We start from the raw sequence: 27,375 nt of genomic DNA, 5'->3' as shown, positions 1-27,375 counted from the left end.
TGACAGAGCTAGGAAATCTGTACACACACACACACACACACACACACACACACACAAGCACCTTTCTCTCTCCATCTATCGACCTATCTCCCTATTAAAGACTATCCTGATAATTCTAATTACAACCCAGTACCACTAGTTTCCTTCTAGACTTCTCCCTTTCCTTATTTGTAATGCCTTTCTCCAAGAGGGAGAAACCTGTCTTTCATTATCCATAATATATTTACTTATTTCCTCAGCCCTAGTATACATGTAAAGAAGTTTCAGAATTGTGAGTCCATAATCCCTGTGAGAAACAAATTTACTAACTATACTATAGTGTTTAGGTACAGTTCTTTTTGTTTTTAGCTTTACTGTGTATAGCAAAAATACTGATTTCCCCAATCAGTTTAGATCTTTTCTTCTCAACCTTTCAGTGTGGTCCTGTTCTTCATTTGCGGTACAGCTGGATTCATTTGTTACTATTTGTGTTCCATTTGGGTACCTGGACACATAGAGGCTGATTTTCATTATTATTTATTTGGGAGGTATGTGAAACCTTACTGTAGTTTTAAGAGTCAGAGTGATATGAAAAGGCATTCTCAGAAAAGTGTGACTCCTATGAAATGTGATCCCTTGTATAGTGTTTCATTCCCTCATTCTTTCTACCCCATTCCCACTCACCCCCCGTAGCTTACCAATTTCATTACTTTCTGGCTTATTTTTCTGTATCTCTTTTTCCACAGATATGTTTTCTTATACATTGATTGCATTTGAATGTCTTTTTGTGGTACCAGGCAGTTTGAAAGCTGTTTGGTGATTTTTCTCTCTTAAGGGCATTGTTCATAATTGGTATATTCTTACCACTAATGTATTAGAAAGCTAATGAAACTATTTTCTTTCTTGAAAATTTCTTTTGGGATTTTTTCTGGAATGAAAATGAGAATATGAATTTTGAAGGTCTCATTAGCACTGAACTGTCTATTCCTTAAAAAGATTTGTCTAAAAAATGGTAACATAAAACAAGCAGCAATGTTTTTCAAGTTTTAACCTGTTATATATATATATATATATGTATATTAGCAAAATAATTAAAATTTTTCTTTCTCCTTAATTGAATTTGAATTATTTCAAGTGTCAATGAGAGCTGCTAGCCTGTTAGATGAACTATGTATTTTTTGCTTCTGGAAGTCTTGCAGAATACCTTTTCTTTTACACAAAGTAAAACAAATCATGTTCCCAAGTCTGTTGAATAGTGCAGTGGTGCATTTCACTGTGTGCTCTTTTTCTTTCCAAATCCTCTGCAGGCATTTGGGCAGTCCTTCTCTATCCACCGTAAGGTTGCTGAGGATGGAGAGACTCGGGAGGAAACACTTCTGCAGGAGTCAGCATCGAAGGAAGCTTACTATCTGGGGAAGATCTTGGAGATGCAGAACGAACTGAAACAGAGCCGGGCCGTGGTGGCCAACGTGCAGGCAGAAAATGAGAGGCTCACAGCTGTCGTGCAGGATCTGAAGGAGGTAAACAAACAACAAACATATTCCCTTTGAGAGAGCTGTGGGAGAGAGAACTAAGATGAAATTCTTCCTAGGAGAGAGGAATAAAACTTTTTCTCTAATCAGAGGAGCTGTATTAAACAAGAAGCACTTGATGCCAATGCTAGCAATTTTTCTGCTTTTTTAGTGAAATGACAGCTTGTTCTGAGATGAGCTTTTCTCTCTCTTATTGTTCGTTAAGAATTAAAGTCTATTTATTGAGTACTTAGGAATTGGCCTTGCTATTTCTGCAGAGGTGTTTAAAAAATACAGTGACCCTAAGGTCACTTCCTCCCTTTTACCTGTTTCAATACAATGTGGAGAGGAACGGTTGGCTGTTATGCTCGGTGTCAGCACTAATTCAAAATGAATGTGGTGTTAGACTCTCCTCACTGGGGAGAGAGATCTTGGGGGAGTGTTCTGAGGGGTCTTAGAGTCTGGTGATGCAGAACCATAAACTCTTCTTCTGGCTGTAGACAAGCAGCAAATTATAGCTGGTATGAATCAGGTTAGGAGCCTTCTTCAGTCCCCGGGCCCTCCCTGGACTCACTCTTTCCCTTCAGCTTTTCACGTAGCAGCGTCATATGCCAGATGGTTTCAGAATGGCAGAGTCATTCTGTGCTGGAGGAAGGAGGTAATGTTGGGGACAGAAATAGCCAAAAGCAGCTTCATCCACCAAACCCTTTTAAGAGCATTTTTGAAAACTTCATATTAAATCGTTCACTCCAGTTTTTGATTAAGAAAGCTATAGAAGAGGTGCAGATTTCCTCTGATTCCTACACCAGTGCAGAGGAGGTTGACAAACAAATACCGGGTCCACTACCAAGTGGGCTCATTAACTGAGCGTTTTTTTTTTTGTTTTTTTTTTAATTTATTTTTGGCTGCATTGGGTCTTGTTGCTGCACGCGGGCTTTCTCTAGTTGCAGCGAGCGGGGGCTACTCTTCATTGTGGGGCGCGGGCTTCTCATTGCGGTGGCTTCTCTTATTGCGGAGCATGGCCTCTAGGCACGCGGGCTTCAGTAATTGTGGCTCATGGGCTCAGTAGTTGTGGCTTGCGGGCTCTAGAGCTCAGGCTCATTAGTTGTGGCGCATGGGCTTAGTTGCTCCGCGGCATGTGGGATCTTCCCAGACCAGAGATCGAACCTATGTCCCCTGCATTGGCAGATGGACTCTTAACCATTGTGCCACCAGGGAAGTCCCTAACTGAGCATTTTGATAATAGAAAAAGGTCAGATGAAAAAATTGTTTGATATTGTGAAATATAACCAAAGTAATCCACTGATACCTTTCTCTCGACATTAGTGACATATTAGAAATAAAGTTTCATTATTATAACATATAAGTTGTCCAGAATTTACTGGAATTTAATCAATAATTTACATTTGCCTGTGTCCATATTACCATGAACTCAGTGAATATTGACAGTAAGGTTTCTGCTTTACCTAGTTCATTGTCTTTGCACATGCCCCAGATATAGAAATATGACTCTGGAGACAAAGAAAGGAGCCAACCAAGGGGAATTTAGTGTTGGGTACCAAAAAGAACATGAGGGTTTTCAGGATGCCCTGCCTCATTTCCCTCCACTGCAAATGATTGTTAAAAAACAGAGCCCATCTCCAGTTCTTCATTTGATGCATCTGTATGTGCTGGGTCTTCACCATCACTTGCTTATCCTTTGGAGTACCAGACCTCCTCCTCCAAGTGGACTCAAGGTCATATAGTGCCATAGGCCACCTTCTTGGATTAAGCAAAGCCCAGAACATCCACAGGCAGAGACCTCAGCAGCCATGGGCAGCAGGTTCACGTGGCAAGTTGGCAGAGAGGTTGTGATATGGGCAACCTGAGGGCCATGGGCACCCACATGCAGGTGGTTTGTGTATAAGGACTGCAATCAATGAGTCAAGCAGTCTTGATGGATCCTCTGAAAGCTACACAGCCCCACTGTGCGCGGCAGTTGCAGCTGAGGAAAGAACAGCAAAGGTTGAGGAAAGGGTACCACAGGTGTTTTCCTCTTGGGGCAAGACAGTGGAGATTGCTGGAACATCCTCACTTACATATGCCATGCTTGAGTGCAGTTTCCAATGAGTAGATTTATGATAAATGGCAGGAGTTGATTATTAAGAATGGGGATGCAAGTTAGGAATAAACTGAGGCCGCAAAGGAAACAAAATGCTGAGAAGCCCTTCATTCAGATCAGTTCTCAAATTTTAGTGAGCACCAGAATCACCTAGAGAACTCATCAAAACACTAGTCTTGGGGCTTCCCTGGTGGCGCAGTGGTTGAGAGTCCGCCTGCCAATGCAGGGGACACGGGTTCGTGCCCTGGTCCGGGATGATCCCACGTGCCATGGAGCGGCTGGGCCCGTGAGCCATGGCCGCTGACCCTGCACATCCGGAGCCTGTGCTCCACAACGGGAGAGGCCGCAACAGTGAGAGGCCCACGTACCGAAAAAAAAAAAAAGAAAAAAAACCAAAAACAAAAACACTAGTCTTGGGCCCCCTAAAATTCTGATTCAGTGTACTAGGTAGAACCCAAGAATTTGCATTTCTAACAAGTTCACAGCAGGTAGAACCACACTTTAAGAACCACTAATTTAAACTTCTTTGCCTGGCTTAAAGCTGGGCATGGGGGTATCATAAGGCTCACAATTTGGGGAATTGCTGGATGATCACTTGGTTATAATTCTTCGATTTCTATGCGTTTTCAGTAGTTGATTTGCCGTAAGAGAATAACTTGTTACATCCAAATTTATGTATTTTTTTAATCTAAAACAGCTCAAGGCAGTTTAGCCATTTGGATTTGTCAATAACTAAAAGAAAAAAACAAACAAACAGGTGGTCAGTTTCCTGGTCTTCTAAGCGTGCCAACAATTTATCTGTTAATATTCTTTCTGATGGGCTGAAAGCTAGTGAGTGGTATTACTATATCCCAGAGCCCTGCTGTTTTTCATGCAGACATTGTTTTAATGTTGCTAATAAAATTATTATTAGCATGTAGGGCTGAGGACATTTGTAAAAGGAGAAAAGGAATAAATTCTATTTCTTGGTATGTTGATACAGACTTCTGATGGCTGGTGTTAAGTTCAAATCCCAGATTTGTTTTTATCGTAGGCTTAGTTTTGTTTGTCTTTTTGTATTCTGGGTATTGATTGGTGCATAGTGACTGGAAGAGAGATGACGAAACAGAAAAATCATGACCTGATGGACCATGAGAAATAGACAAGGATAACCAATTAAAAGCATAGTAAATCATCAGCTTGACAGATGCTGTGTGAATTTTTTTTTTCTTTTTGGCCGCACCCCACAGCATATGGGATCTTTGTTCCCCTGTCCAGGAGCTGACCCATGCCCCCTGCATTGGAAGTGCTGAGTCTTAACCACTGGACTGCCAGGGAAGTCCCTGTGTGACTTTAATAATTAAATTAATGGAATTATTTTTATTTACTAAAAGGACTAATCTCTAATTTCAGTAGGATCATTGGTACTGGCAAAGGTGCCTGTGTGTGTATATGTGCTGTGTGTGTTATGGAAGCTTTACACTCATATTTGCACACACATATGTGTGTATTTAATTCCACAGCCAACTTCTTTTCCATATATGGTATGTATAGGACAGTATAGTGGAAAAATGGAAACATTTCTGAATTAGAAAATCAATATTCTAGTCTCAGCACTGCTAAAAGTTTTAGAATTATACTCACGGTATTTGTCAAAGCTTAGTATATAGTAAATACACAATAAACATAAACTGTTATCATTAATAACTTTCTGCATCCGCCATAGAGCTATTGTTGAAATTATCATTTATTATGTAGATCCATATTCTTAGGTTAAAGAAACATTAGGTAAATACCTCTTTGAATTTATTGCCTTGAAAATTCTTTCTGTTGAGATATGAATCAGGTGGTAGGAATTATAGTTTTTTTTTTTTTTTTTTTTTTTGTGCTACATGGACCTCTCACTGTTGTGGCCTCTCCCGTTGCGGAGCACAGGCTCCGGATGCGCAGGCTCAGCGGCCATGGCTCACGGGCCCAGACACTTCGCGGCATGTGGGATCTTCCCGGACCGGGGCACGAACCCGTGTCCCCTGCATCGGCAGGCGGACTCTCAACCACTGCGCCACCAGGGAAGCCCTATAGTATGTTTTTATTATTGCTTTGGTTGTTAAAAACCTCCAGCACTATGTGTCACTATAAAACCTAACTTAGATTTTTCATATAATTCTCATTTTTAAACATTTTCATCAGCCTTATTGTATATGTGTTCCTAATGGTAAACTGCTTTAAATAAGATTTTTAAGTACAGGGAGTATAAAGAAAAAATGTCACCCAATCAAAGAACCGAATCGGAGTTAATCTTAAACAAGTTAGGTGTTAATCCTACAGATCTAGTAACAGGCAGGGGATGGGAAGGGGGGAATCCTTGGGTGACCTTGACCAGCATCATTTCGGTGAAAGCTAAATGAGAGCAGATCGATTGCTGTAGTGCCTAAGCACATATTGAGTAAACAAGTTTGAATTTCATTTTTTTATCTCAACCTATAGGTCTAAAATACTAGAAGATACCCTGAATTTCACTGTACAGCCATGTCACTGTAACTACCAAGAGCACATGGCTCCCTCTTCTGAATCTTTCCTCAAGTTAATGAAATTTCTGGCATAATACATGAAGCTTTAGTACAACAGCTAAATTTCTAACTAGTTGGCAACATTTTATTAAGATATGGCCATTTTATATTTCAAAAGCTGCTTAATCCATATGATCTTTATCACATTTGAAGCTCCATTTTTTTTCCCTCATTGGAATATACAACCAAACTTTATAATCCACCAGCTCAATTTTCAGGAATCGATTATAGCCACATCTGTAAACTTTTAGGCCATGAAGGCACCTAGTGATTATTTGGTAAAGCCTACTCCCAGATCAATAATTCTTTCTCCAGTAACCTGGAATGGCCATGTAGCCTTTACCCAGACACTTCCATCACTATGGAGATGGTAAACTATGAGTCCTTCCAAGGAAGGGACTGTCTTTTGTTTGTCATTTATCTTGGTATCCCCAGGACTCAGCACAGTGCCTGGTCAAAAGAAGACATTAAAAAAAGAATGTTTGTTGAGTTGAACTGAACAGAAATAACATACTTTAGGAGTTAGCTACCTCTGGTTTGAATTCCACCTGTGCCACTTACCAACTGTGTGATATTGGACAAGTTACATTTGTTCTGTAAGTGTCACTTTCCTCACTTCCGACATGGAGATGGTAATACTAATGTACGGGTCCTATGTCAAATGCCGTGCACAAAGGAGATGTTAAATTACTGTTCATTCCTTGTCTTCCAGATCCCTCCCAAGGCTGCCCATCCTGTTGCTTGGCAGCTCTAATTGTTAAACTGCCCTTTTTTGTTCAGTGAAAATTGACTCCCTGTAATTTTCACCAACAGGCCATATTCCTAGCCTCTGGATCTACAGAGAATACGTTTTTTTGGTTTTCTATTCCACTTGACAATTTTAGCCCATGCCCAACAGCTTCAAATATTTGGAAAGGACTATCTTGTCTTCTCTTTTTCAGATTAAACATATCTAGATCAATTAGCACTTCCTCATGTGACATGGTTTCAGGATGCCTCAGCATCCTGTTTATTACCTTCTTAGACTGAGATCCAGTGTCTCTTAAAAATGTCTGCTTTTTAAAAACAGACTGTTGACTGTCTTTACCCCATTGGAAATTTTTGAAAACGTGAACTGTTGGATGAAGGGTTTGAGTTTCTCATCTTAGGGTTTTCATCTTTTTGGATTTTCCACTTTGCAGTCATACATTCATTCATTCATTCAACAGAGGTCTCTTCAGTGCTTGCTGTGAGCCAGATGCTTGGGTGCTTGGAAGCATCAGTGAACAAAAAGTCAACAAGGAGTGGTTGTTTTCAATGTTAAAACAACTAAATGTGTTCAGAAACTATTTCCTTCTACTCTTTAGTATCTGTGGAGATAGTGAGCTGTGTTTTAAATCTTTTTTTTTAACATCTTTATTGGGGTATAATTGCTTTACAGTGGTGTGTTAGTTTCTGCTTTATAACAAAGTGAATCAGTTATACATATACGTATGTTCCCATATCTCTTCCCTCTTGCATCTCCCTCCCTCCCACCCTCCCTATCCCACCCCTCCAGACGGTCACAAAGCACTGAGCCGATATCCCTGTGCCATGCGGCTGCTTCCCACTAGCTATCTACCTTACGTTTGTTAGTGTATATATGTCCATGCCTCTCTCTCGCCCTGTCACAGCTCACCCTTCCCCCTCCCCATATCCTCAAGTCTGTTCTCCAGTAGGTCTGTGTCTTTATTCCTGTCTTACCCCTAGGTTCTTCATAACATTTTTTTTTCTTAAATTCCATATATATGTGTTAGCATACGGTATTTGTCTTTCTCTTTCTGACTTACTTCACTCTGTATGACAGACTCTAGGTCCATCCATCTCATTACAAATAGCTCAATTTCGTTACTTTTTATGGCTGAGTAATATTCCATTTGTATATATGTGCCACATCTTCTTTATCCATTCATCCGATGATGGGCACTTAGGTTGTTTCCATCTCTGGGCTATTGTAAATAGAGCTGCAATGAACATTTTGGTACATGACTCTTTTTGAATTTTGGTTTTCTCAGGGTATGTGCCCAGTAGTGGGATTGCTGTGTTTTAGACAACATATACTATAGATTGAATGTTTGTGTCCCCCAACATTCGTATGTTGAAACCTAATCCCCAAAGTGATGGTGTTTGGAGGTGGGGCCTTTGGGGGTGATTAGGTCATGAGAGTGGAGCCCTCATGAATGAGACCCTATAAAAGACACCGCAGAGAGCTCCCTTACCCCTTCCACTATGTGAAGACACAGCAAGAAGTTGGCCATCTATGAACCAGGAAGTGGGCCTTCACCTGACACTGAATCTGCCGGTGCCTCGATCTTAGACTTCTTAGTCTCCAGAGCTATGAGAAATAAATGTCTGTTTAAGCCGTCCAGCCTATGGTGTTATTGTTATAGCAGCTCAAATGGACTAAGACAACATATAACATTTCGTACAGTAAATTACACTCATCTTAGTCTCTCGTTAAAACTACAGATAGGTGGTACCTGCTGTGACTAAGCAGAAAACATCTAAACAGTCAGATTAGATGCCATGGACCTCAGCCACCAGCACATAGTCACTTTATTTAAGGAGAGTCCTTCAGCCACTCTTTAAAAATCAAATTGCTTCTACTGCATAAATAGGTGGTTTGGTAATAGTGTGGAATTAGAAATCAGGATATCTGAGTTCAGGTCCTAACTTGACCATTTTACTAGTTCTGTGATTAAACTTCTCATTTTCCATATAAACATTATAATAACGCCTCTCCTACTCCTCATGATTTGTATGAGGAGAAAATATTTTTCATGAAAGTGCTTTACAAGAAGTAGAGGACTATGTTAGTGTTATTTATTGTTTCACAGTTTGTAATCGGACTTATTCTTACACAGCAAGACAAAAACAATAAATTTAGAAAGATGTATTGGGGTCTACTGTCAGAAGGCCCCAGCACCTTCTGACAGTAGCAAGAAGTAATGGCTGGGGCTTCCCTGGTGGCGCAGTGGTTGGGAATCTGCCTGCCAATGCAGGGGACACGGGTTCGAGCCCTGGTCTGGGAAGATCCCACATGCCGCGGAGCGGCTGGGCCCGTGAGCCACAACTACTGAGCCTGCGCGTCTGGAGCCCATGCTCCGCAGCAAGCGACGCCGCGACAGTGAGAGGCCCGTGCACTGCGATGAAGAGTGGCCCCCCGGTCGCCGCAACTGGAGAAAGCCCACGCACAGAAATGAAGACCCAACACAGCCAAAACTTAATTAATTAATTAATTAATTTTTTAAAAAAAGAAGTAATAGCTGACACCCTGACACCAAAAGAAGAAACAACACATGTTTAAAAGCCAGTAGGCTGAAAGAGGAGAGCTGTCTGGGTGTTCTTACTATCAGTGTAAATAGCCTTTCGTACCTGGCTGGTTCTCAAAAGGGTCACTGCGTTATTTCTCAGTACAACATCGAATGTGCTTACTGATGGGGAGAGGTTAAACTATTTAATTAAGTCATCCAATAATAAAAAAGCTTTTCTTATATTCTCTGAGGTTTCTGGTTGAATGATTGGTCATTGAGAGCTGTGTTTACACATAGCTGAATGAAATTGACACTTCCAGCTGAATGATGATTTTCCTGTTCTGTAAAGGCATGGCTTGGCTATAGCTGCAAAGTTATTTCCCTGGTACGTCCCAGTTTCTACTTGTTGGGAATGGACCTCACACCTCCCTGGAATGATGCAAAGTGTCAAACAGTGAAGAATTATCACTCTTTTAATTGGTTTAAATAACTAACCATAATATCATAGCTAACATTTATGAGAGCTTATCATGTGCCAAGCACAACACTCAGCATCTTACATTCATTATCTCATCTAATTCTCTTAAATTTACGAGGCATGTACTGTTTCTATCCCCCCTTTACAGATGAGGCAGAGAGGCTGGCAACTTGTCCAGCAAGCAGTCAGGCTGGTGTCCTAAACCAGGCAATCTGACTCCAGAGTCCCTGCTCTTAACCGTGTTAGTGCCTGCTTATTTGTTTATTGATTCCACTGGAGAGAGCTTTTTTGTCAAAAAGTTCTTTCTAACACTTGCTGAGCTGCAGTAAACAAACACCCCTATTAACATCATAAAGGAATTTGAAAGCAGTTTAACAATATACAAACAATTCACCTTTGAATAATTGTGATTTGATTGTGCCTTTGGGAAAAATAATTTACATTAATGGGTTTGTTTGTAGGATTAGTTTAAAATTACAGGCTCATAGAATTTTTTTAATGTATGTGCGTATAGTTCTGTGAATTTTAACAAACAGAGATTCATGTAACCACAATTATGATGCAGAAATTGCATCATCCCCAAAACCTCCCCCTGTGCTGTGCTACTCCTTTGATAGCCTTCCCCACCCCAGTCTCTGATAGTCATCTGGTTTCTATCACTATAGTTGCATCTTTTCAGGAATGTAGTGTAGATGGAACCATACAGTATTTAACCTTTGAGAGTGGGTCCTTTCCCTCAGCATAATGCCTCTGAGATTCATCTAAGCTGTTGCACGTCAGTTGTTTCTTCCTTTTTATTGTCAAATACCACTGTATGGATATACTACAGTTTTGGTTTTTTTTAATCAATTCACCTATTGAAGAACATTTGGGTTATTTTCAGATTTTGGCAATTACAAATAGAGCTGCTATATACATTCATGTACATTTATATTTTTATATGAACGTAAGTGTTCATTTCTCTACGGTAGATACCCAGGAAAAGTGGAGTTTGTGGATGCAGATGTGGTATGCTGGCAGATGTGAATGCGGACAGTCTTTGCAAGTCCTCTTCAGGTTGCTTCAGTTTTCTCACTGAAGGAAGCAAGGCCAGCAGCTGACAGGGAAGATGGGGGAGGTGTTGGGGATTTGAGGAGAGAGAAGTGGTGAGATAATCACTTAGAAGAGTGAGTCACTAAGGTATGATCCTAGGAATGAGCGGCTGAAGCAGGTGAAGGTCCCTCAAGAGGAATTCCAGGAATTGAGATCACCTTTGTGCATATTAAGAATGCCAGAAATTGAGACCAGGAGTTCTGGAGACATTGGCAGTGAACCAGGAGCTGAAGTCTTAGAGAAATAAAGGGGAATGAGTTGGCGTTTACTAAGTGACAGTAACAGTGCTGAGTAGTGGGTAGTATGCAGTGTCTATGCCTACCCTGCTGCTACCTTGTCCCCGTAGGAAGTTACTGTTAATTTGTTTTGTTTTAATGTACATTTACTAAGTAAAAACAAAAAATCTCGGTATTCCCTGGTGGCGCAGTGGTTGAGAGTCCGCCTGCTGATGCAGGGGACACGGGTTCGTGCCCCGGTCCGGGAAGATCCCACATGCCGCGGAGCGGCTGGGCCCGTGAGCCATGGCCACTGAGCCTGCGCATCCGGAGCCTGTGCTCTACAACGGGAGAGGCCACAACAGTGAGAGGCCCGCCTACCGCAAAAAAAAAAAAAATTCCATGATGACATGAGATTTAAAGCAGAGGAATTTTAAGGGTGGAGGAAGAAGAGGGTGAATGCTCTGAAAGCAGCCAAGCGGAGCAAGATGGGCACCCATCTCACCTCCAGGCCTGTACTTGAGAGAGTTGCAGGGGAAAGTGTCCCCAAGGGAGAATCAGCTTTCCATTAATCGAGGAGTACATTATACACATCTGTAAAATCACCATGCCTGCTATAATCCCATATGCTCATAGAGTCAGTGAATATTGATTAAAATGCATGCCTTGTAAGGAGTGTATACATTTAATTTCTCTTTTTAAGGGTTGGAAGTACTTTTTTTCCTGTGATTTGGAAAGTTGGGTGGTTGTATTTGTCAATGAGAAATAATACAACAGCTTTTGAATAGCTCTCAAAACGTCAGTTGATCTTAGTCAAAAATATCTTTAGCCTTTCTGAGCTTATTTTGGGCAGGCGATAAGGACCTGCATCTCCATAATCCCAAACATTCTGGGGAAAACTTCAAAAATGAAAGCATATGTAAATGTTTCCAACATCCAAAATGTTGGACAGCATTTGGACACAGCTTCAAAATAGTACCATTTTCATTTGTGACTCTCTGCCTTAGACAATGAGAAGGGGCATAAACTTCTGGCCTGATATGACAGTTGCATCAACTTCCTGTGTAATAGCCAGTCACTAAACTAGTGCCAAATGGAGAATTAAACGGGAAACTGCAGGGAAGGTCGAGCTAAAGTTAGAAATGGTGAGAGAGCTTTGCTTGGGGCAGGATGCAGAAATGGCAGTTCTGGAGCTGACATAGGTTAAAAAATAAAAATTTGTTTTTAAAGTATTCATGTGTAGTTTCTTTACTTTTTTTTATTAAAGGTAATTTTTATCAGTTATCATTCATCATTTTAAAATAATAAGCAGCAAAAGGCAGACTACTTTTTAAAATGTGTGGTATATACTTGGTGCATATATCATTTATATATGGATTTTATATATATGGAATATATATAATATATATGGATTTCTTTCCTTTCCTCTCTCCCTTCCTCCTGCCCTTCCTTCTTTCTTCCTCCTACCTCCCCTTCCTCCCTTCTCTTTCCTATCTTGTGAATTAGGGTCAAACACCAGCTTTCTACCTCTTGGAACATAAAAATAAAGATCTGTGCACAATCCATTTTATACACATTGATTCTTGGACTAAAAATAGCTTGATTCAGTTTCAAACTTTTTCTCCTACCCGAAGCTCAGATTTTGCTCCCTGTGCGGACTGGGTGGAAGGAAGAGTAATGCACAATCAGCATTTCTGCTAGAATGCTTAGTGGACAATTTTAATCTTTTTTTACATCTTGACCTCTTTCCAAAGAACATCCTGGTTGGCAGATCTAGCCTGATTAAGATTCTGTTCAGGTATTTAATTCTCCTAAGGGAATTTATAGCTTAATCTAACAATCAACGATACCTGAATCTACTCAGAACTTAATTTCTTGAAGGTTATAGGAGACTTATACTTGAACAAGGTAGAAAGAGCAAACTAATGAGTGAGCTTAGCGATATAATGAATTTTGATATGTATCTTGAATTATACTTTTTAATGCTTAATCAACAAAGATATTTAAAAAAATACTATAGACTGAATCATACTAGATGCATTAATATACCCAAACTTTAACTTTCAATTTGAATTAAAGTAGAATGCATCCCATAAGAAAGGCTGTCCATTGGTTACCTACTTAAATAGCTTTCTCATCACTTGTTCACTGATATTAAAAGTAAATTAGGGCTTCCCTGGTGGCGCAGTGGTTGGGAGTCCGCCTGCCAATGCAGGGGACACGGGTTCGTGCCCCGGTCCGGGAAGATCGCACATGCCGTGGAGCGGCTGGGCCTGTGAGCCATGGCTGCTGAGCCTGCGCATCTGGAGCCTGTGCTCCGCAACGGGAGAGGCCACAAAAGTGAGAGGCCCGCGTACCGCAAAAAAAAAAAAAAAAGTTAATTAGGGCTTCCCTGTGGCGCAGTGGTTGAGAATCTGCCTGCCAATGCAGGGGACACGGATTCGAGCCCTGATCTGGGAAGATCCCACATGCCGTGGAGCAACTAGGCCCGTGAGCCACAACTACTGAGCCTGCGCGTCTGGAACCTGTGCTCCGCAACAAGAGAGGCCGCGATAGTGAGAGGCCTGCGCACCACGATGAAGAGTGGCCCCCGCTTGCTGCAACTAGAGAAAGCCCTTGCACAGAAACGAAGACCCAACACAGCCAAAAATAAATAAATAATTTTAAAAAAACCCAGTAAATTAGAAATAGTTTTCTGATAGTTTTGGTTTCACTAAAACAATTTTTCAAAAAGCAGAATTATACAGTCTCTTCTGAGGCTCTCACAATATTCATAAACCTTACTGTCTGCATTACATTTTTTTAAATCTATAATATTAAGGGCTTCCCTGGTGGCGCAGTGGTTGAGAGTCCGCCTGCCAATGCAGGGGACGCAGGTTCGTGTCCCAGTCCGGGAGGATCCCACGTGCCGTGGAGCGGCTGGGCCTGTAAGCCGTGGCCCCTGAGCCTGCGCGTCTGGAGCCTGTGCTCCGCAACAGGAGAGGCCACAGCAGTGAGAGGCCCTAGTACCGCAAAAAAAAAAAAAAAAAATCTAGAATATTAAAATGTGTTTCCTAATGGGCCTTGGCACATAATTTCAAATATGCACATTAATAGATTGACACTATTTGTGGGCCAAATTATTCCTGTGTCGTCTTGTGGCATACGGGAGAGAGTATCTGTCTAAAAATGAAGTCGAGATTTGGCTACTTGTACAGAGAAGTGGCCAGCAAGTGTTTTCTGGATGGTAAATTCAGTTGTTAGAATGAAAAGGAAGCTGAAAGGATAACAATATCTATCTTGTCCCAACTGCTAATGATAATGAAACTGGGCCTTGAGAGTAATAAAAATCTTGCAACTTTATTTGAATCAATCTTTCATTGGCTTTGCTTGCCAATGAGATGTTGTTTTACAACCTTTTTTTCTTTTTAACTCCTTAGAGAGTGGTTCAGACATTTTTTTCCCTAATTGCCACAAAACAAAATACTGAGGAATAAGATTTTGTAGGGTAGTGTTGAGCTTGGGAGGATCACAAACCATTATAATATATAAGTTTTTTTTTTGCTTCCCCAGGGATTAATTTTTACCCCCTTGGGGGCTGCTGTAACAAAATACTTCAGATGTGGTGGCTTAAAACACAGACTTACTGTTTTATAGTTCTGGAGGCCAGAAGTCTGCAGTTTAGTAGGCTAAGGTGTTGGCAGGGTCTTCTTCCTCTGGAAGTGCTGGAAGTGTGTCCATTTCCTCTTCTAGCTTCTAGGACTGCACTTCATGCATTCATTGGCTCATGGCCCCTTTACGTTTCAAAGCCTGCACAGCCTAGCATCTTGTTTCAGTGTCATATTGCCTTCTTCTTTTGTGTCAAATCTTCCTCTGCTTCCCTCTGATAAGGACACTGTGATTACACTTAGGGTCTACCCAGATAATCCAGGATGATCTCTCCAACTCAGAAATCATAACTTAATCACATCTGCAAAGTCTCTGTTACCATATAAGCTACCACATTCACAGGCTCTAGGGATTAGGACCTAAATATTTTTGGAGGCTTATCACAGGGGTGATACCACCCCCTACTGGAAATGCATATTCTACACCATTAAGGAAAAAAAAAAGAAGAATAAAAGATAATAAATATGTAACTTCTGCTAGGAATCAATTTTTTATTATATCCCGATCTACTCGGGTCACTTGCCATTAGAACAGAGTATATGTTTAAAATTAGTAAGATTCAGAAGCCCTAGAGTTGGTGATGCCCATCTTATTACGATGTACTAACCCATCCATTTATTTTGCATCACCCTTTCTGCTGGAGCCAGTCAGCAGAGAAGGGCATGAGTCACTCCAAGGTCAGACAGTGTTATTACCTAACTCTTATTGTAATGGACAAATCCACCATTAAGCTTCAGACTGAGAGAAATACTATTGAGTTGGCGAAAGCTTTTCATGTGTACGTGCAGATAGTCATATGTAACCGCAATTTTTCAGACTCTGTGGCAAAGAGAAATGAAAAATCTGTGCCGTATTTTAATTTGCTGCAAAATTTCTCCTTCAGGAATGACCATTCTATTGAGCACCACTCTGTGCCAAACACTGCTGGAAATACCAGCATGTGTAAGCAATGTCTGCCTCTGTTAGACTGTTCAGAGGAATAAAATGAATATATAATTAATTCTAGTACTAGAAGGCACATCTCTCCCCCTGGACTGCTTCTCTGAGCACAGCTGCCTGAAATAAAACAGGAAACACCTACCTGACATCCTCTAAATACACAGCCAATTAGAGCCCTCTGAGAAACATTCAGTGGATACCACTTGGCTCTCCAGCCTAAGTATTATTAATTAAAGACTTGATGCCAGGGTCTTCTTTGTTTATTGTAATTGCTATCTTAGATGGCCTTGAAATTGATCAGTTCTCTGTTAACAATCCATGAGTTGTACTCCCATTTGAAATGAGTAGAGGTTATCGTGGAAGTTGAATAATATATTTAATATAATAATAAAGCTTGAAATCAACAACAATCCTTATGAAGTCCAACTGGATTCTTAGTGCTCTGCTCCAACTGCTTTTGGACTTTCCCTGACACATTCTACTGAATCATGGGCTTAAAAACAGTTGTAGGGACTTCCCTGGTGGCGCAGTTGTTAAGAATCCATCTGCCAATGCAGGGGACACGGGTTCAAGCCCTGGTCCAGGAAGATCCCACATGCTGCAGAGCAACTAAGCCTGTGCACCACAACTACTGAGCCTGCGCTCTAGAGCCCGCAAGCCACAACTACTGAGCCCACGTGCCACAACTACTGAAACCCACTCACCCTAGAGCCTGTGCACTACAACTATTGAGTCCACGCACTGCAACTACTGAAGCCCACGTGTTCTAGGGCTCCCGTGCTGGAACTACTGAAGCCTGTGCGCCTAGAGCCCATGCTCCACAACAGGAGAAGCCACCACAATGAGAAGCCCGGGCACCACAACGAAGAGTAGCCCCCTCTCGCTGCAACTAGAGAAAGCCCACGTGCAGCAATGAAGACCCAACATGGCCAAAAATAATAAATAAGTAAATAAACAAACAAATAAATAAACCTTCTTTAATAAAATAAAAATAATAAAAACAGTTATATTTGCCCTTATTCTTGGGCAAATAGGACCTGAGCATCCTAATCTTTTTTAAAAAACAGGATTGCCAGAGAATGTTATTGAAGGCTAGTAATATATCATTTCATGCTGGATAAAGCAGATGCACAAAAGAAAAATTGTATTCAGTAAAATTCCTTACAAATTTTTTACTTAAAACTTTGCAAATAATTGAAGTTAGAAGCTTTGGATTTTGTTTTTAGAGCTAAGTGCAGATTTTGCAAGTGTATTCATCTCCGTATTTGCCAGGGTTTAACACTGGTTATGCACATAATTAGCTGAATAAACGTACACATATGATTATCCTTTCTGGACCTCAGTATCGTTATCTATTAAGTGGAAATAAAAGTAACACCTACCTCTGGCGGCTATTGTGAATGCTTACATGTGATGCACTTGGCACATAGCAGACAGTGACTCAGAGCTGGCTGCATTATTGCATTGCATTATTTCATTGCTGTTTGCATACATTTTTAAAATGTATTTAGGATTATTTCTTTTTTTAATTTTTATTATTTATTTTTGGCACGCGGGCTTCAGTAGTTGTGGCACGCAGGCTCAGTAGTTGTGACTCACTGGCTTAGTTGCTCTGCAGCATGTGGGTTCTTCCCAGACCAGGGCTCGAACCCGTGTTCCCTGTATTGGCAGGCAGATTCTTAACCACAGCACCACCCGGGAAGTCCCTAGAGTTATTTCTTAAGAATAGCATTCCAGAAGTAGAATTACTGGATCAAATGGTACAAGGTTTTTTTGTTTGTTTGTTTTAAGATCACACACACAGTTATATTGCTTTTATAGAGGATTAAAGCAATTTATGCTTTCATTAGTAATAGAAGAGAATTCCCATTTCACTGAGCCCTGGCAAGCATTAAGCTCTTTCAGGTTGCTTATTTGATAGCTGAATGGTGACATTTCAGTATTAATTTATAAGATCATTATTGGAAGGGACATGATTTATCTTGTTCATCACTATATCCTAGCATAGAGCTTGGCATATACTAGACACCCAGAAGAACAAATGAATGAATAAGAAACTTGCCACTTTCATTAATTAGGGGAATAATAAATGAATAAATTCATTAATTAAGGGGTAATTTCTGTACCTTAATTTTTTGCACATTTATTAGGTTTTAGTTTTTCTGTTATTTATGTGTGCTCCAAGAAAGTTTTGATTTTTTTTAATGATTTGCTATGAGTATTTCCCCCAGTTTATTTGCCTTTGGATTTTATTTTACTTTTAACATATTGAAGTTTTGGCAGTTCTGTTTTTAAATCTACTGCTTGTTTCCTCTGAGATTCCTTTTAGTGGTTTTAAGCACAGATGTTTCTTCTTCCTTCTTCTCCCCTTCATTCTTCTCAAAACTATAAAACTGTAATGTTCATTTATATCAGTTTTTATGTTTTAATTTTTACTTTTAATGTTTTAGTCTATATGAGTTTCAGTTTCATGTGTGGAACAATGTGAGAGTTTAAATTTAAAATGTTCCCCTAGGACTTCGCTGGTGGTCCAGTGGTTAAGACTCCACACTTCCAATGCAGGGAGCAGGGGTTCAATCCTTGGTCAGGGAACTAAGATCCCACACGCCACATGGTGAAGCCAAAAATAAATAAATAAATAAACTAATAAATAATAAAAATTAAAATGTTCCCCTAAATGGCTAAATGCCCAACACCATTTATGCCATGAGGCTCCTCTTTTAATAAGAATGTTAAATTCTTATCTATACTTTGTGTTGAAACTTATCAAAACAGTTTAAACTAAGAGAATTGCAATAGATTACAGTCTCAAAAAAAAAAACCCAGAATATTTTTATAATGTTAGAGAGCAAAATAAATGAAAAGAATGAATTATTATTAAAGTTATTTTCAATTCAAGGAATGAAAAATAGGCATATTTACTACATTATTACTATTTCCTATAATATACAACTTTTGTGATTTGACATAGATCTTTAAGACATGATTTATAAACTTACAGAAATGGCATAAGTACTGGGGTTAAAGGTTTACATTTCTGATGAGTCTCAATATTTTTACTTTGAATATCAGGAAAATACAAGAGTATAATCAAATTTAATCTTATTTTCCCCAGCTGGATTGGTCAGCACTAGGATTTGATGAGCTCCCTGCAACCTAAATATTCAGTAGCCTAAGGGTTTCTTATCAGGTTTTGAATAAATAAAGCATTTTTTTTGGTCTGAGTGGGTTTCTCCATAATTTCCCTTTCATTAAAATTGATTCCTTTTTTTGGGCTTCCCTGGTGGCACAGTGGTTGAGAGTCCGCCTGCCAATGCAGGGGACACGGGTTCGTGCCCAGCTCCGGGAAGATCCCACATGCCGCGGAGCGGCTGGGCCTGTGAGCCATGGCTGCTGAACCTGCGCGTCCGGAGCCTGTGCTCCGCAACGGGAAAGGCCACACAGTGAGAGGCCTGCGTACCACAAAAAAAAAAAAAAAAAAAAATTGATTCCTTTTTTAAAGACACTTGTATTTTCTTTTCTAAAAGAACTCCTACATTATTCTGTCTTCACTGTATTGTGTTTTTATATCCTGTCTGTCCTATTTCTGGCCTATTTTGTCTTATTTCTATCATATTGTGTTATTCTCCCTACCTATTCTAATGCCAGAGATTCACTTTGTAATTATTGCCATGTAGCAATATGTTAAAGATTACTGGTACTATTTCTCTCTCTCTCTTTTTTTAATGTTTCAATTATTTTGGTCATTTTTAGTTCATGTTTAAATGGTCAGGTTCAGTTTTTAGATTATCAGTATGCCTGTATTCTTGATAGATAGAACAATTTGTAAGACAGGCTCGGGCTCCCCCCTCCCTTTTTTTTCCTGTGCTGATTTAATATTTTTTTCTAGGAGTGACTTTAAAAATTCATTAGTTCACTTGTTTCCAGGTAAGAAGAATCCTCCTTTATAAACTGTTCCAAAATTAAAATCATCGCTTTCATATACATTCTCTAAAATGAAATATGGAAACCAAATGATATTTACAACCAGAAATTTCAAACATTAATACTAAGATTCTTTTGTATTTGAAATAGAGAACTAGTAATATCTACTCATAGGATTTTCCAATCTAATCTTTTTCCTGCTAATGGATTGCTCAGTCTGACAGAACTCTTAAGGACCATTTCACCCTGTCTCTCTCTTTGCCTTTCCCCCTTATGCAAATAAGATGACCCTTACATCCAATCAAATCGTCACAACAGGTTTTTCATCATTTTTAATGGAATGTCAGCTTTGCCACCCACTTGCCTGATACCCAAAGCCTTTCCATCTCCCTTCAATCTGCAACAGAGAATAGTCATCAGAGGCTGTCATCAGAGAGAGTTATCTTCAATTGCCTACTTGTTATTCTATTCCTGTCAAACACTCAGCTGACAGATATTCAAGGGTCATAGCCCAAGTGACAGGCAATCTGCCAATTCCCACATTTTCCCTTAAGTTTTAGCCTTCTCTTGATATAAAGTATTAGAAAGCTGTACACAGTTATCAGCGGTATGATGTGATGTTTAAAAATAGGGACTCAGAAGTCAGATAAGGGTTGAGTTCAAATTCAGGCCCCACCACTTACTTTCCAGTGGAATCTTGTCTAAATCTCATAATCTTTCTAAGTCTTGTTTCTTTATCTTTACAATAGAGTTAAAAATAATGGTGAAGGAATATATTTCTCTTGATAAACCAATGATATTTTTTTAAACCAGATAACTAGAATTCAGTGACTCTTTTGTGTTTCCTTTTTTACTTGTTGTCTGGGAAACAGAGAGCTCACTCAGGTTAAAGCTCAATTAAAGTGAGTACTTGGGCTTCCCTGGTGGTGCAGTGGTTGAGAGTCGGCCTGCCGATGCAGGGGACACGGGTTCGTGCCCCGGTCCGGGAAGATTCCACATGCTGGGGAGCGGCTGGGCCCGTGAGCCACGGCCGCTGAACCTGCGCGTCCGGAGCCTGTGCTCCACAACGGGAGAGGCCACAACAGTGAGAGGCCCGAGTACCGCAAAAAAAAAAAAAAAAAATGAAGAGGCCTGGTCAAGATATTGCTATTTGGTACAGGAGCTATTTGCCCAGGTGAGCAGTCTGTTGTCTAAGATCAATTGATTTTCCTAAAGCAAACAGGGAGTTGAATTACTGATTTTTATAGTCTTATTTGCCCTGAGCAAAGTTTCCCTGGAACAAACAACTAAGTCATGTTGACACAGAGGTCTCAGTTCTCAGTCCCAATAGCTACATCATGTCAGTGCTTGTAGTCATGCTTCTCAAGGATGTTTGCTGCTTTTTTTTTTCCTAAAATTTCTTGTTTTAACTGCCTTATTATGTAGACATATTTTATTGTAATGGCCTCAAAACATTTAAAGCAGAAGGTATAAATAATAATAATTAAAAAAAGAATAAAAATGATAGTATAATCCAAATCATCAGCAGGGGCAAAGAAAACAAAAGAGGCTGTATAGTGTAATGGTTAAAGCATGGGATCTGGGTCAGACAGACCTGGGTTTTAATCATGGCCCTGAGCAAGTTACTTACCTCTTGCTGTCTCAGTTTCTTAATTTGTTAGATGAGCATAATATTGCCAAATAGGGTTACTTTGAGGATTAAATAAGATAGTGCAAAGCTCTTGGAGTAGTTAAGTGCCCAATAAACAGTAGTGTAAGAAAAAAGAATGAAATCACAACTTGGCACCACAGACATTTTAAAGATTGAGCATTGGGTTGAAGCAAAATTGAGACTTGGAAAGAAAAGTTGTCCCTTGGCATTTTTTAATAAAGAAACATGAACTACAGTAGACAAAAGGTGCCTAACTTTAACCTGGCACCTGTTAAGTTTAAGAATTATTTAAAGAAAATCACAAAGCCCTGATTTGGTTAAATTCTCTGAGGTCTAATTCCAAATTCCAGAGCTGGAGATGGACATGGTAATCACTTTAGTCTTAAAATTAGGACATCCAAAGAGCAGCCAACATTGCTTCCATTTCTCTCTCTAGTAGATGGAAAGACTTTTGCCAGCTGAGTGGCAAGGGTGGAAAAGGAATATTAAAAATACCCACTGGTCTCATTTTATTTTTAGGTCAGAAGGGAAAATTTATGAACTGTTGCCTAACTTGACTTTTCCATTTTAGAGTAGAAGGAATGTTCAGATTGAAAAACAACTACCCACTGGTAAATAAGGCAAATAATACCTTTGAGTCTAGGGACACTTAAATGGCCTTTTAATTTGTAGTTATTTCTCTTCCTTCTCAGGATAACTAGGAGAAGGATGGGAGAGATTAGTCTCTAAAGAGGAAAAGAATTTATTATCTCTGCCTTCAGAAATAACACTATAATTACATGGCAGATTTCCACCAAACCACTTTTTAAAAATGCACTTTTCTACTGATTAGGAAGGACTATTAAGAAAGCATCTTTACAGTTATTTCATATTTGTAGTTTTTTCAAGTGCTTATTGGTTTTGCTTTCCTCCTCCCACTATTCTGCATTCATCAAATATTTATTGAACACATTTTATTGCCAGGTACTCGTGTAGGCACTGGAGATACAGCAAGAAACAAGACAACATCCTTGGTCTTGTGAAACTTATATTCGTGTGAGTCAGATGGACAGTAAACGTAATTATAATATTCTGTCCCATTGTAAAATGGGAAATCATCATGGAGGGACTGGGTTCATGTGTTGGGGTGGGGTGACATCAAGAGTTCTGTTTTGGGGCTTCCCTGGTGGCGCAGTGGTTGAGAGTCCACCGGCCGATGCAGGGGACACGGGTTTGTGCCCCGGTCCAGGAAGATCCCACATGCCGCGGAGCAGCTGGGCCCGTGAGCCATGGCCGCTGAGCCTGCGTGTCCGGAGCCTGTGCTCTGCAACGGGAGAGGCCACAACAGTGAGAGGCCTGCGTACCGCAAAAAAAAAAAAAAAAAGAGTTCTGTTTTGATCATGTTTGGTTTGAGATGCCTATTAGATCTCCAAGTGGAGAAGACAACAAGTGGAGAAGAAGAAGATAATTGGACATGTAAGTTTGGAGCTCAAGGTAGAGGCTGAGGCTAGAGAAAGGAATATAGGAGCTATCAGTGAATAGATGACAATTCAAGCCATGGGTCCAGATGGGATCACCTATGGACTGACAAGAGTCAGACCTCAGACACTCCAATATACAGAAGTCAGTGAAGAAAAGAATGAGTCATTAAAGGAGACTGAATCCTAGAGATAAATGTGTTTCCAAAAGGAGGAAATGAAGAACTGTGCAAGGAAGATGCAGCTAAGAATTGATCACCGATTTGGCAAGATGGAGGTTGCCGATGACCTTGGCAAGAGATTTCCCTGGAGTGGAGGAAACCAAGGCCTGATTAGAGTAGGCTGCAGAGAGAATGTGAAGAAATGGAGATAGCATGTGTAAACAAACTTAGTTCAGGATTTTGCCATGAAAGGTAGCAGAGGGATGGGGGTAATATTTTTGCTTTCTTTGTTATTAGTTCCTTCTGTGGTGGTGGTTTATTTTAATGGGAGATGTGTGTTTGTTAACTGATGAACTTTAAAGAAGGATAAATTGGTGATGAAGGAGAGAAGTAGGAGGGATAATTGCAAAAGTGAGGTCCTTAAGCAGGTGAGATCTGCTTTCCTGATATGCATAAAGATGCAAACCTTAAAATGAAAAAAAAAAAGACTGTGCTGATTTCAAGAACTCTAAGTTAGAATAGGGAGAGGATGGTATGGGTAGGGGAAAGGGGGAACTGGGAATCTGAGGAACCTGTATGTTAGTAACATTTTCTAGGGAGAGGAACCCCAGGTGCATAGGGTAGAGTATAGTAACAGCTGGCCAAAAAAAAAAAAAAAAAGGATTTAAACAAGCGAACTTCCTGGTGTCCTGGGATGAAAAAGTGAGCCTGGCAGGAAGCCTGATGTGTACAGGGATCTCTATAAAACAAAATATGGGGCTTCCCTGGTGGCGCAGTTATTGAGAGTCCACCTGCCGATGCAGGGGACGCGGGTTTGTGCCCCGGTCCGGGAAGATCCCACATGCCGCGGAGCAGCTGGGCCCGTGAGCCATGGCCGCTGAGCCTGCACGTCCGGAGCCTGTGTTCCGCAACGGGAGAGACCACAACAGTGAGAGGCCCGCGTACCGCAAAATAAAAAAAAAATATATATATATATATATGTTCTTATATGTGTGTTCTTTGAAATAGTTTAATTGATCCTGTACTGTGGTTAACAATATATAAATCTACTTTAAAGTAAGTTATTGATCTGTCTGTGAATGTGTCTTTCCTCTTCCCTCTTCCTCTCTCATCTAGAGTTAAAATAAGAGAGAGGAGAGTTTCTGGTTTGATTTTCACAGAGGAAGATGATACACATCATTATGGCTGGAGAGGGAGGGAATACTAGGTGTCCCTGAAAACATTCAAATGGAGTCTAAGTTAAAATGCTGTGGGTTTGGGACTGTTTTCTTAGAGATCACTAAGGGGTGCAGGAGCCTACAGATGAGTTTGTTTGTTTGCTAGTATTTTAAATTTTATTTGGTTAATTGGCAGCATTGAACTGAAGTTGTTCCATTATTTTATTTTGTTCATTTTTATGCACAAATATCTTCCTATATGACTTGATAATATCAATCATTTGCAAGTGATTCTGTTGCACCACCAGGTTGGGTCCCAGGAATGCTGAAGCATGGGTCCTACGATAGAGACTTGAAAAGGACATAAACGGTATTTAATAATAAATGCTGTCGAGGTTGGTATACCAGACCATTTTGGTGAGTGACCCACTCCTTGAAATAGGAAACACAAGATTGTTCGGAGAGCCTGTATGATAGAGAGGCCTAACTATTTGAATGAAAATACTAAAAAGCGTATCATTTTGTTAATCCCACAGCCTTAGATCTTCGATGCTAAAAGGACTGCTAAAACCAAAGCTTGTCCTACACTACATTAATCACAAAGAAATTCTGTTTAGACATTGAGTCAAACTTTCCTGACTATATTGCATACAGGTAGTATTGTGCACTCTGCAATTTCACCTTTACTGTTCAAATCTGGGCATCACCACTTATTAACTGTGTGGATTTTGGGCAAGTAACTCCTTTGTGCCTCAGAGAAATAGGCACAATAATAGTGCCTACCTTAGTGGGGTATTGTGAAGATAAAATGCAATGCATATAAAACAATTAGAACAATATCAACGACATGGGTTAGATGTTTTTTATGATTATTGCATTGTGATATAATCAGATGACTGTCTAGAAAACACTGTCAACTTGCAGTGCATATTTATCACTTAGTTAATTTTAAGAGATAATGAAACGATAGGGCAATGATGGCAAACTTCTTGACAACTCAGGGATGAGAAATGAAACTCAGGTGTTATCTTGTTTTTGCCTTTCACTAGGTATTCTGCCTACTTTTCAAAATTGTGTAACTTTAATCTTTATTACATACAGGCATATTCTGAGCAAGTTTAGGCCACCTTATGTAATTGGAAGGATGAAACTGCAAACTCAGTTTCTAGTCCTTTTGAGTTTGTTAGAATCAATACAAAATTTTCCCTCTTTGAATTTTTTCTTATGTTTACCTCATTATTTCTGGCTATAATAGAAAATTTTCTTTAAAATTATTGCCACTACAAAGGGAATTATAGTTCTCAAAATGCCAGTTAAACACAACCCTTCATTGTTGTTTTTATATATTTTTAAAGTTATATATACATGTTAAAATACTTAAATGAAGTGAGATAACATACAAACGAAATCTTTCTTCACACTGCTCAACCTCCAGCCCCACTCTATAGACGTAACCACTTCTATTAGTTTGCTGTAACAAATTACCACAAACTTTGTGGATTAAAAAATTCTTTATCTTACAGTTCTGTAGCTCAGAAGTCTGAAATTCATCTCCCTGGGCTAAAACCAACATGTTAACAGGGCTGTATGTTCCTTACTTGAGGCTCTAGGGGAGAATCTTTTTCCTTTCCCTTTTCAGCTTCTAGAGGCCGCCCACATTCCTTGGTTCATGACCCCCTTCTTCCATTCTCAACATTGGCAACATCAAGCCAAATCCTTCTCACACTGCCATCTCTCTGGTTCTCTTTCTCTGTCTCTCTTCCACTTTTAAAGACCCTTGTGATTACACTGTGCCCACCTGGACAATCCAGTATAATCTCCCTATTTTATGGCCAACTGATTAATAAGTTTAACTCATCTGCAACCTTATTCCCTTTTATTACCTAGTTTCCCTCTAGTGCAATTAAAAAACAGCAACGACCCAGTAGCTAACATTGCTTAAAGAGCAATTTCCTTTCTTGTTCTCCTTGTTTAATTGTCTGCTTTTCTTCACTCTGAGCTCTTGAGAGGCATTTTTTTTCCTACCAAAGCAAAAGCATTAAGATCCATTTAGTGCTTTAATTGAGACTCATTCCCTCTTCCTTAGACTAGATCTTGGCCACTGTATTAGTCTTCTCAGGCTACCATAACGAAATATCACAGACAGGGAGGCTTAAACAATAGAAATTTATATCTCACAGTTCTGGAGGCTGGAAAGTCCAAGATCAAGGTGCCAGCCATTTTGGTTTCTAGTAAGGTCCCTGTTCCTGGCTTGCAGATGGCTGCCTTCTTGCTGCATCTTCACATGGCTTTTCCTCTGTGCTCCCACAGGGAGAAAGTGAGCCAGCTGTCTGGTGTCTCTTATAAGGGCACTAATCCCAAGACCACAGCCCCATCCTCACAACGTCATCTAACTCTGATTACCTCCCAAAGGCCTCATCTTCAAATATGGGGCGTTAGGGCTTCAATGAATGAATTTGTGGGGGAAGCAATTCAGTCTATAGCAGCCACAATGGGCCAGTCATCTGGATGGAGTTTGAAGAAGCTCTATCCATGCCAAAGCTGTAGCTCTTTTTTAAAATAATAGAGGCATAATTGCTAATGTGACCCTTTTAATGACCATTTATTCTACAAATATTTCTTGTTTATGTCATATCACTCACTGGCTTAAAAATCTCCTAATGATGAAAAGCACTGAACTAGAGAACATATCCAGTCTTTCTCCTGTGCTCTACAAGGCCATGATCAGGCACCTTGCTACCTCCCAAGTGTAATATATCACCCTTCTTCACCCATACTGGCTCCCTTGCTGCTTTCTTCCTTACGGCCTTTGTTCTTGCTGTTCACTCTCCCTGCAATGCTTTGCCCCAGATAGCTTATTCTCATCATCCAGGCAGAGAGAAAAGAGAGGTGGCAATGCAGTGAATCACACACAAGCTGTTAAAGCTTCTGCTTAGAGGTGGCAAGCACTTCACTTCCACTCACATTTCATTGGCCCGAGCAAATCATATGTTCATGACTGATGTCAGTGAGAGCATTGTATGATCTTCTACAAGGGAGAGGCTCAGAGGAAAGGGCATTAAATATTTGACCACAAGAGAGTGACCAATAACATCTCTTTCTGCAGGGTAGGTTTATAACAGTATTACTCTAGGATGGAACACCCAAACTGTTTGTCTATGGGCTGTCTTCAACACACATACTTGTGCTGCACCTCTGTTTTGTATTGTTGAACTAGTTGCCACCATTTAAAAATCATGAC

General features: G+C 40.1%; 1 protein-coding gene across 6 annotated transcripts in view; it reads left to right on the top strand.

The window, feature by feature from the left end:
- The window catches only part of BICD1 (BICD cargo adaptor 1), a 203,959-nt gene that overhangs the window by 86,028 nt on the left and 90,556 nt on the right, over positions 1 to 27,375 (top strand). For all 6 annotated transcript variants that reach the window (XM_030830415.3, XM_030830417.3, XM_060305638.2 and 3 more), the window contains exon 2: positions 1,287 to 1,499. In XM_030830415.3, the coding sequence (XP_030686275.1) occupies positions 1,287 to 1,499 (213 nt within the window). The remainder of the gene's footprint in view (positions 1 to 1,286; positions 1,500 to 27,375) is intronic.

This window comes from Globicephala melas, chromosome 10 (assembly GCF_963455315.2).
Source record: "Globicephala melas chromosome 10, mGloMel1.2, whole genome shotgun sequence".
Lineage (NCBI taxonomy): Eukaryota > Metazoa > Chordata > Mammalia > Artiodactyla > Delphinidae > Globicephala > Globicephala melas.
The sequence above is the reverse complement of the archived record's forward strand: the minus strand, read 5'-3'. Positions and strand labels throughout refer to the sequence as shown.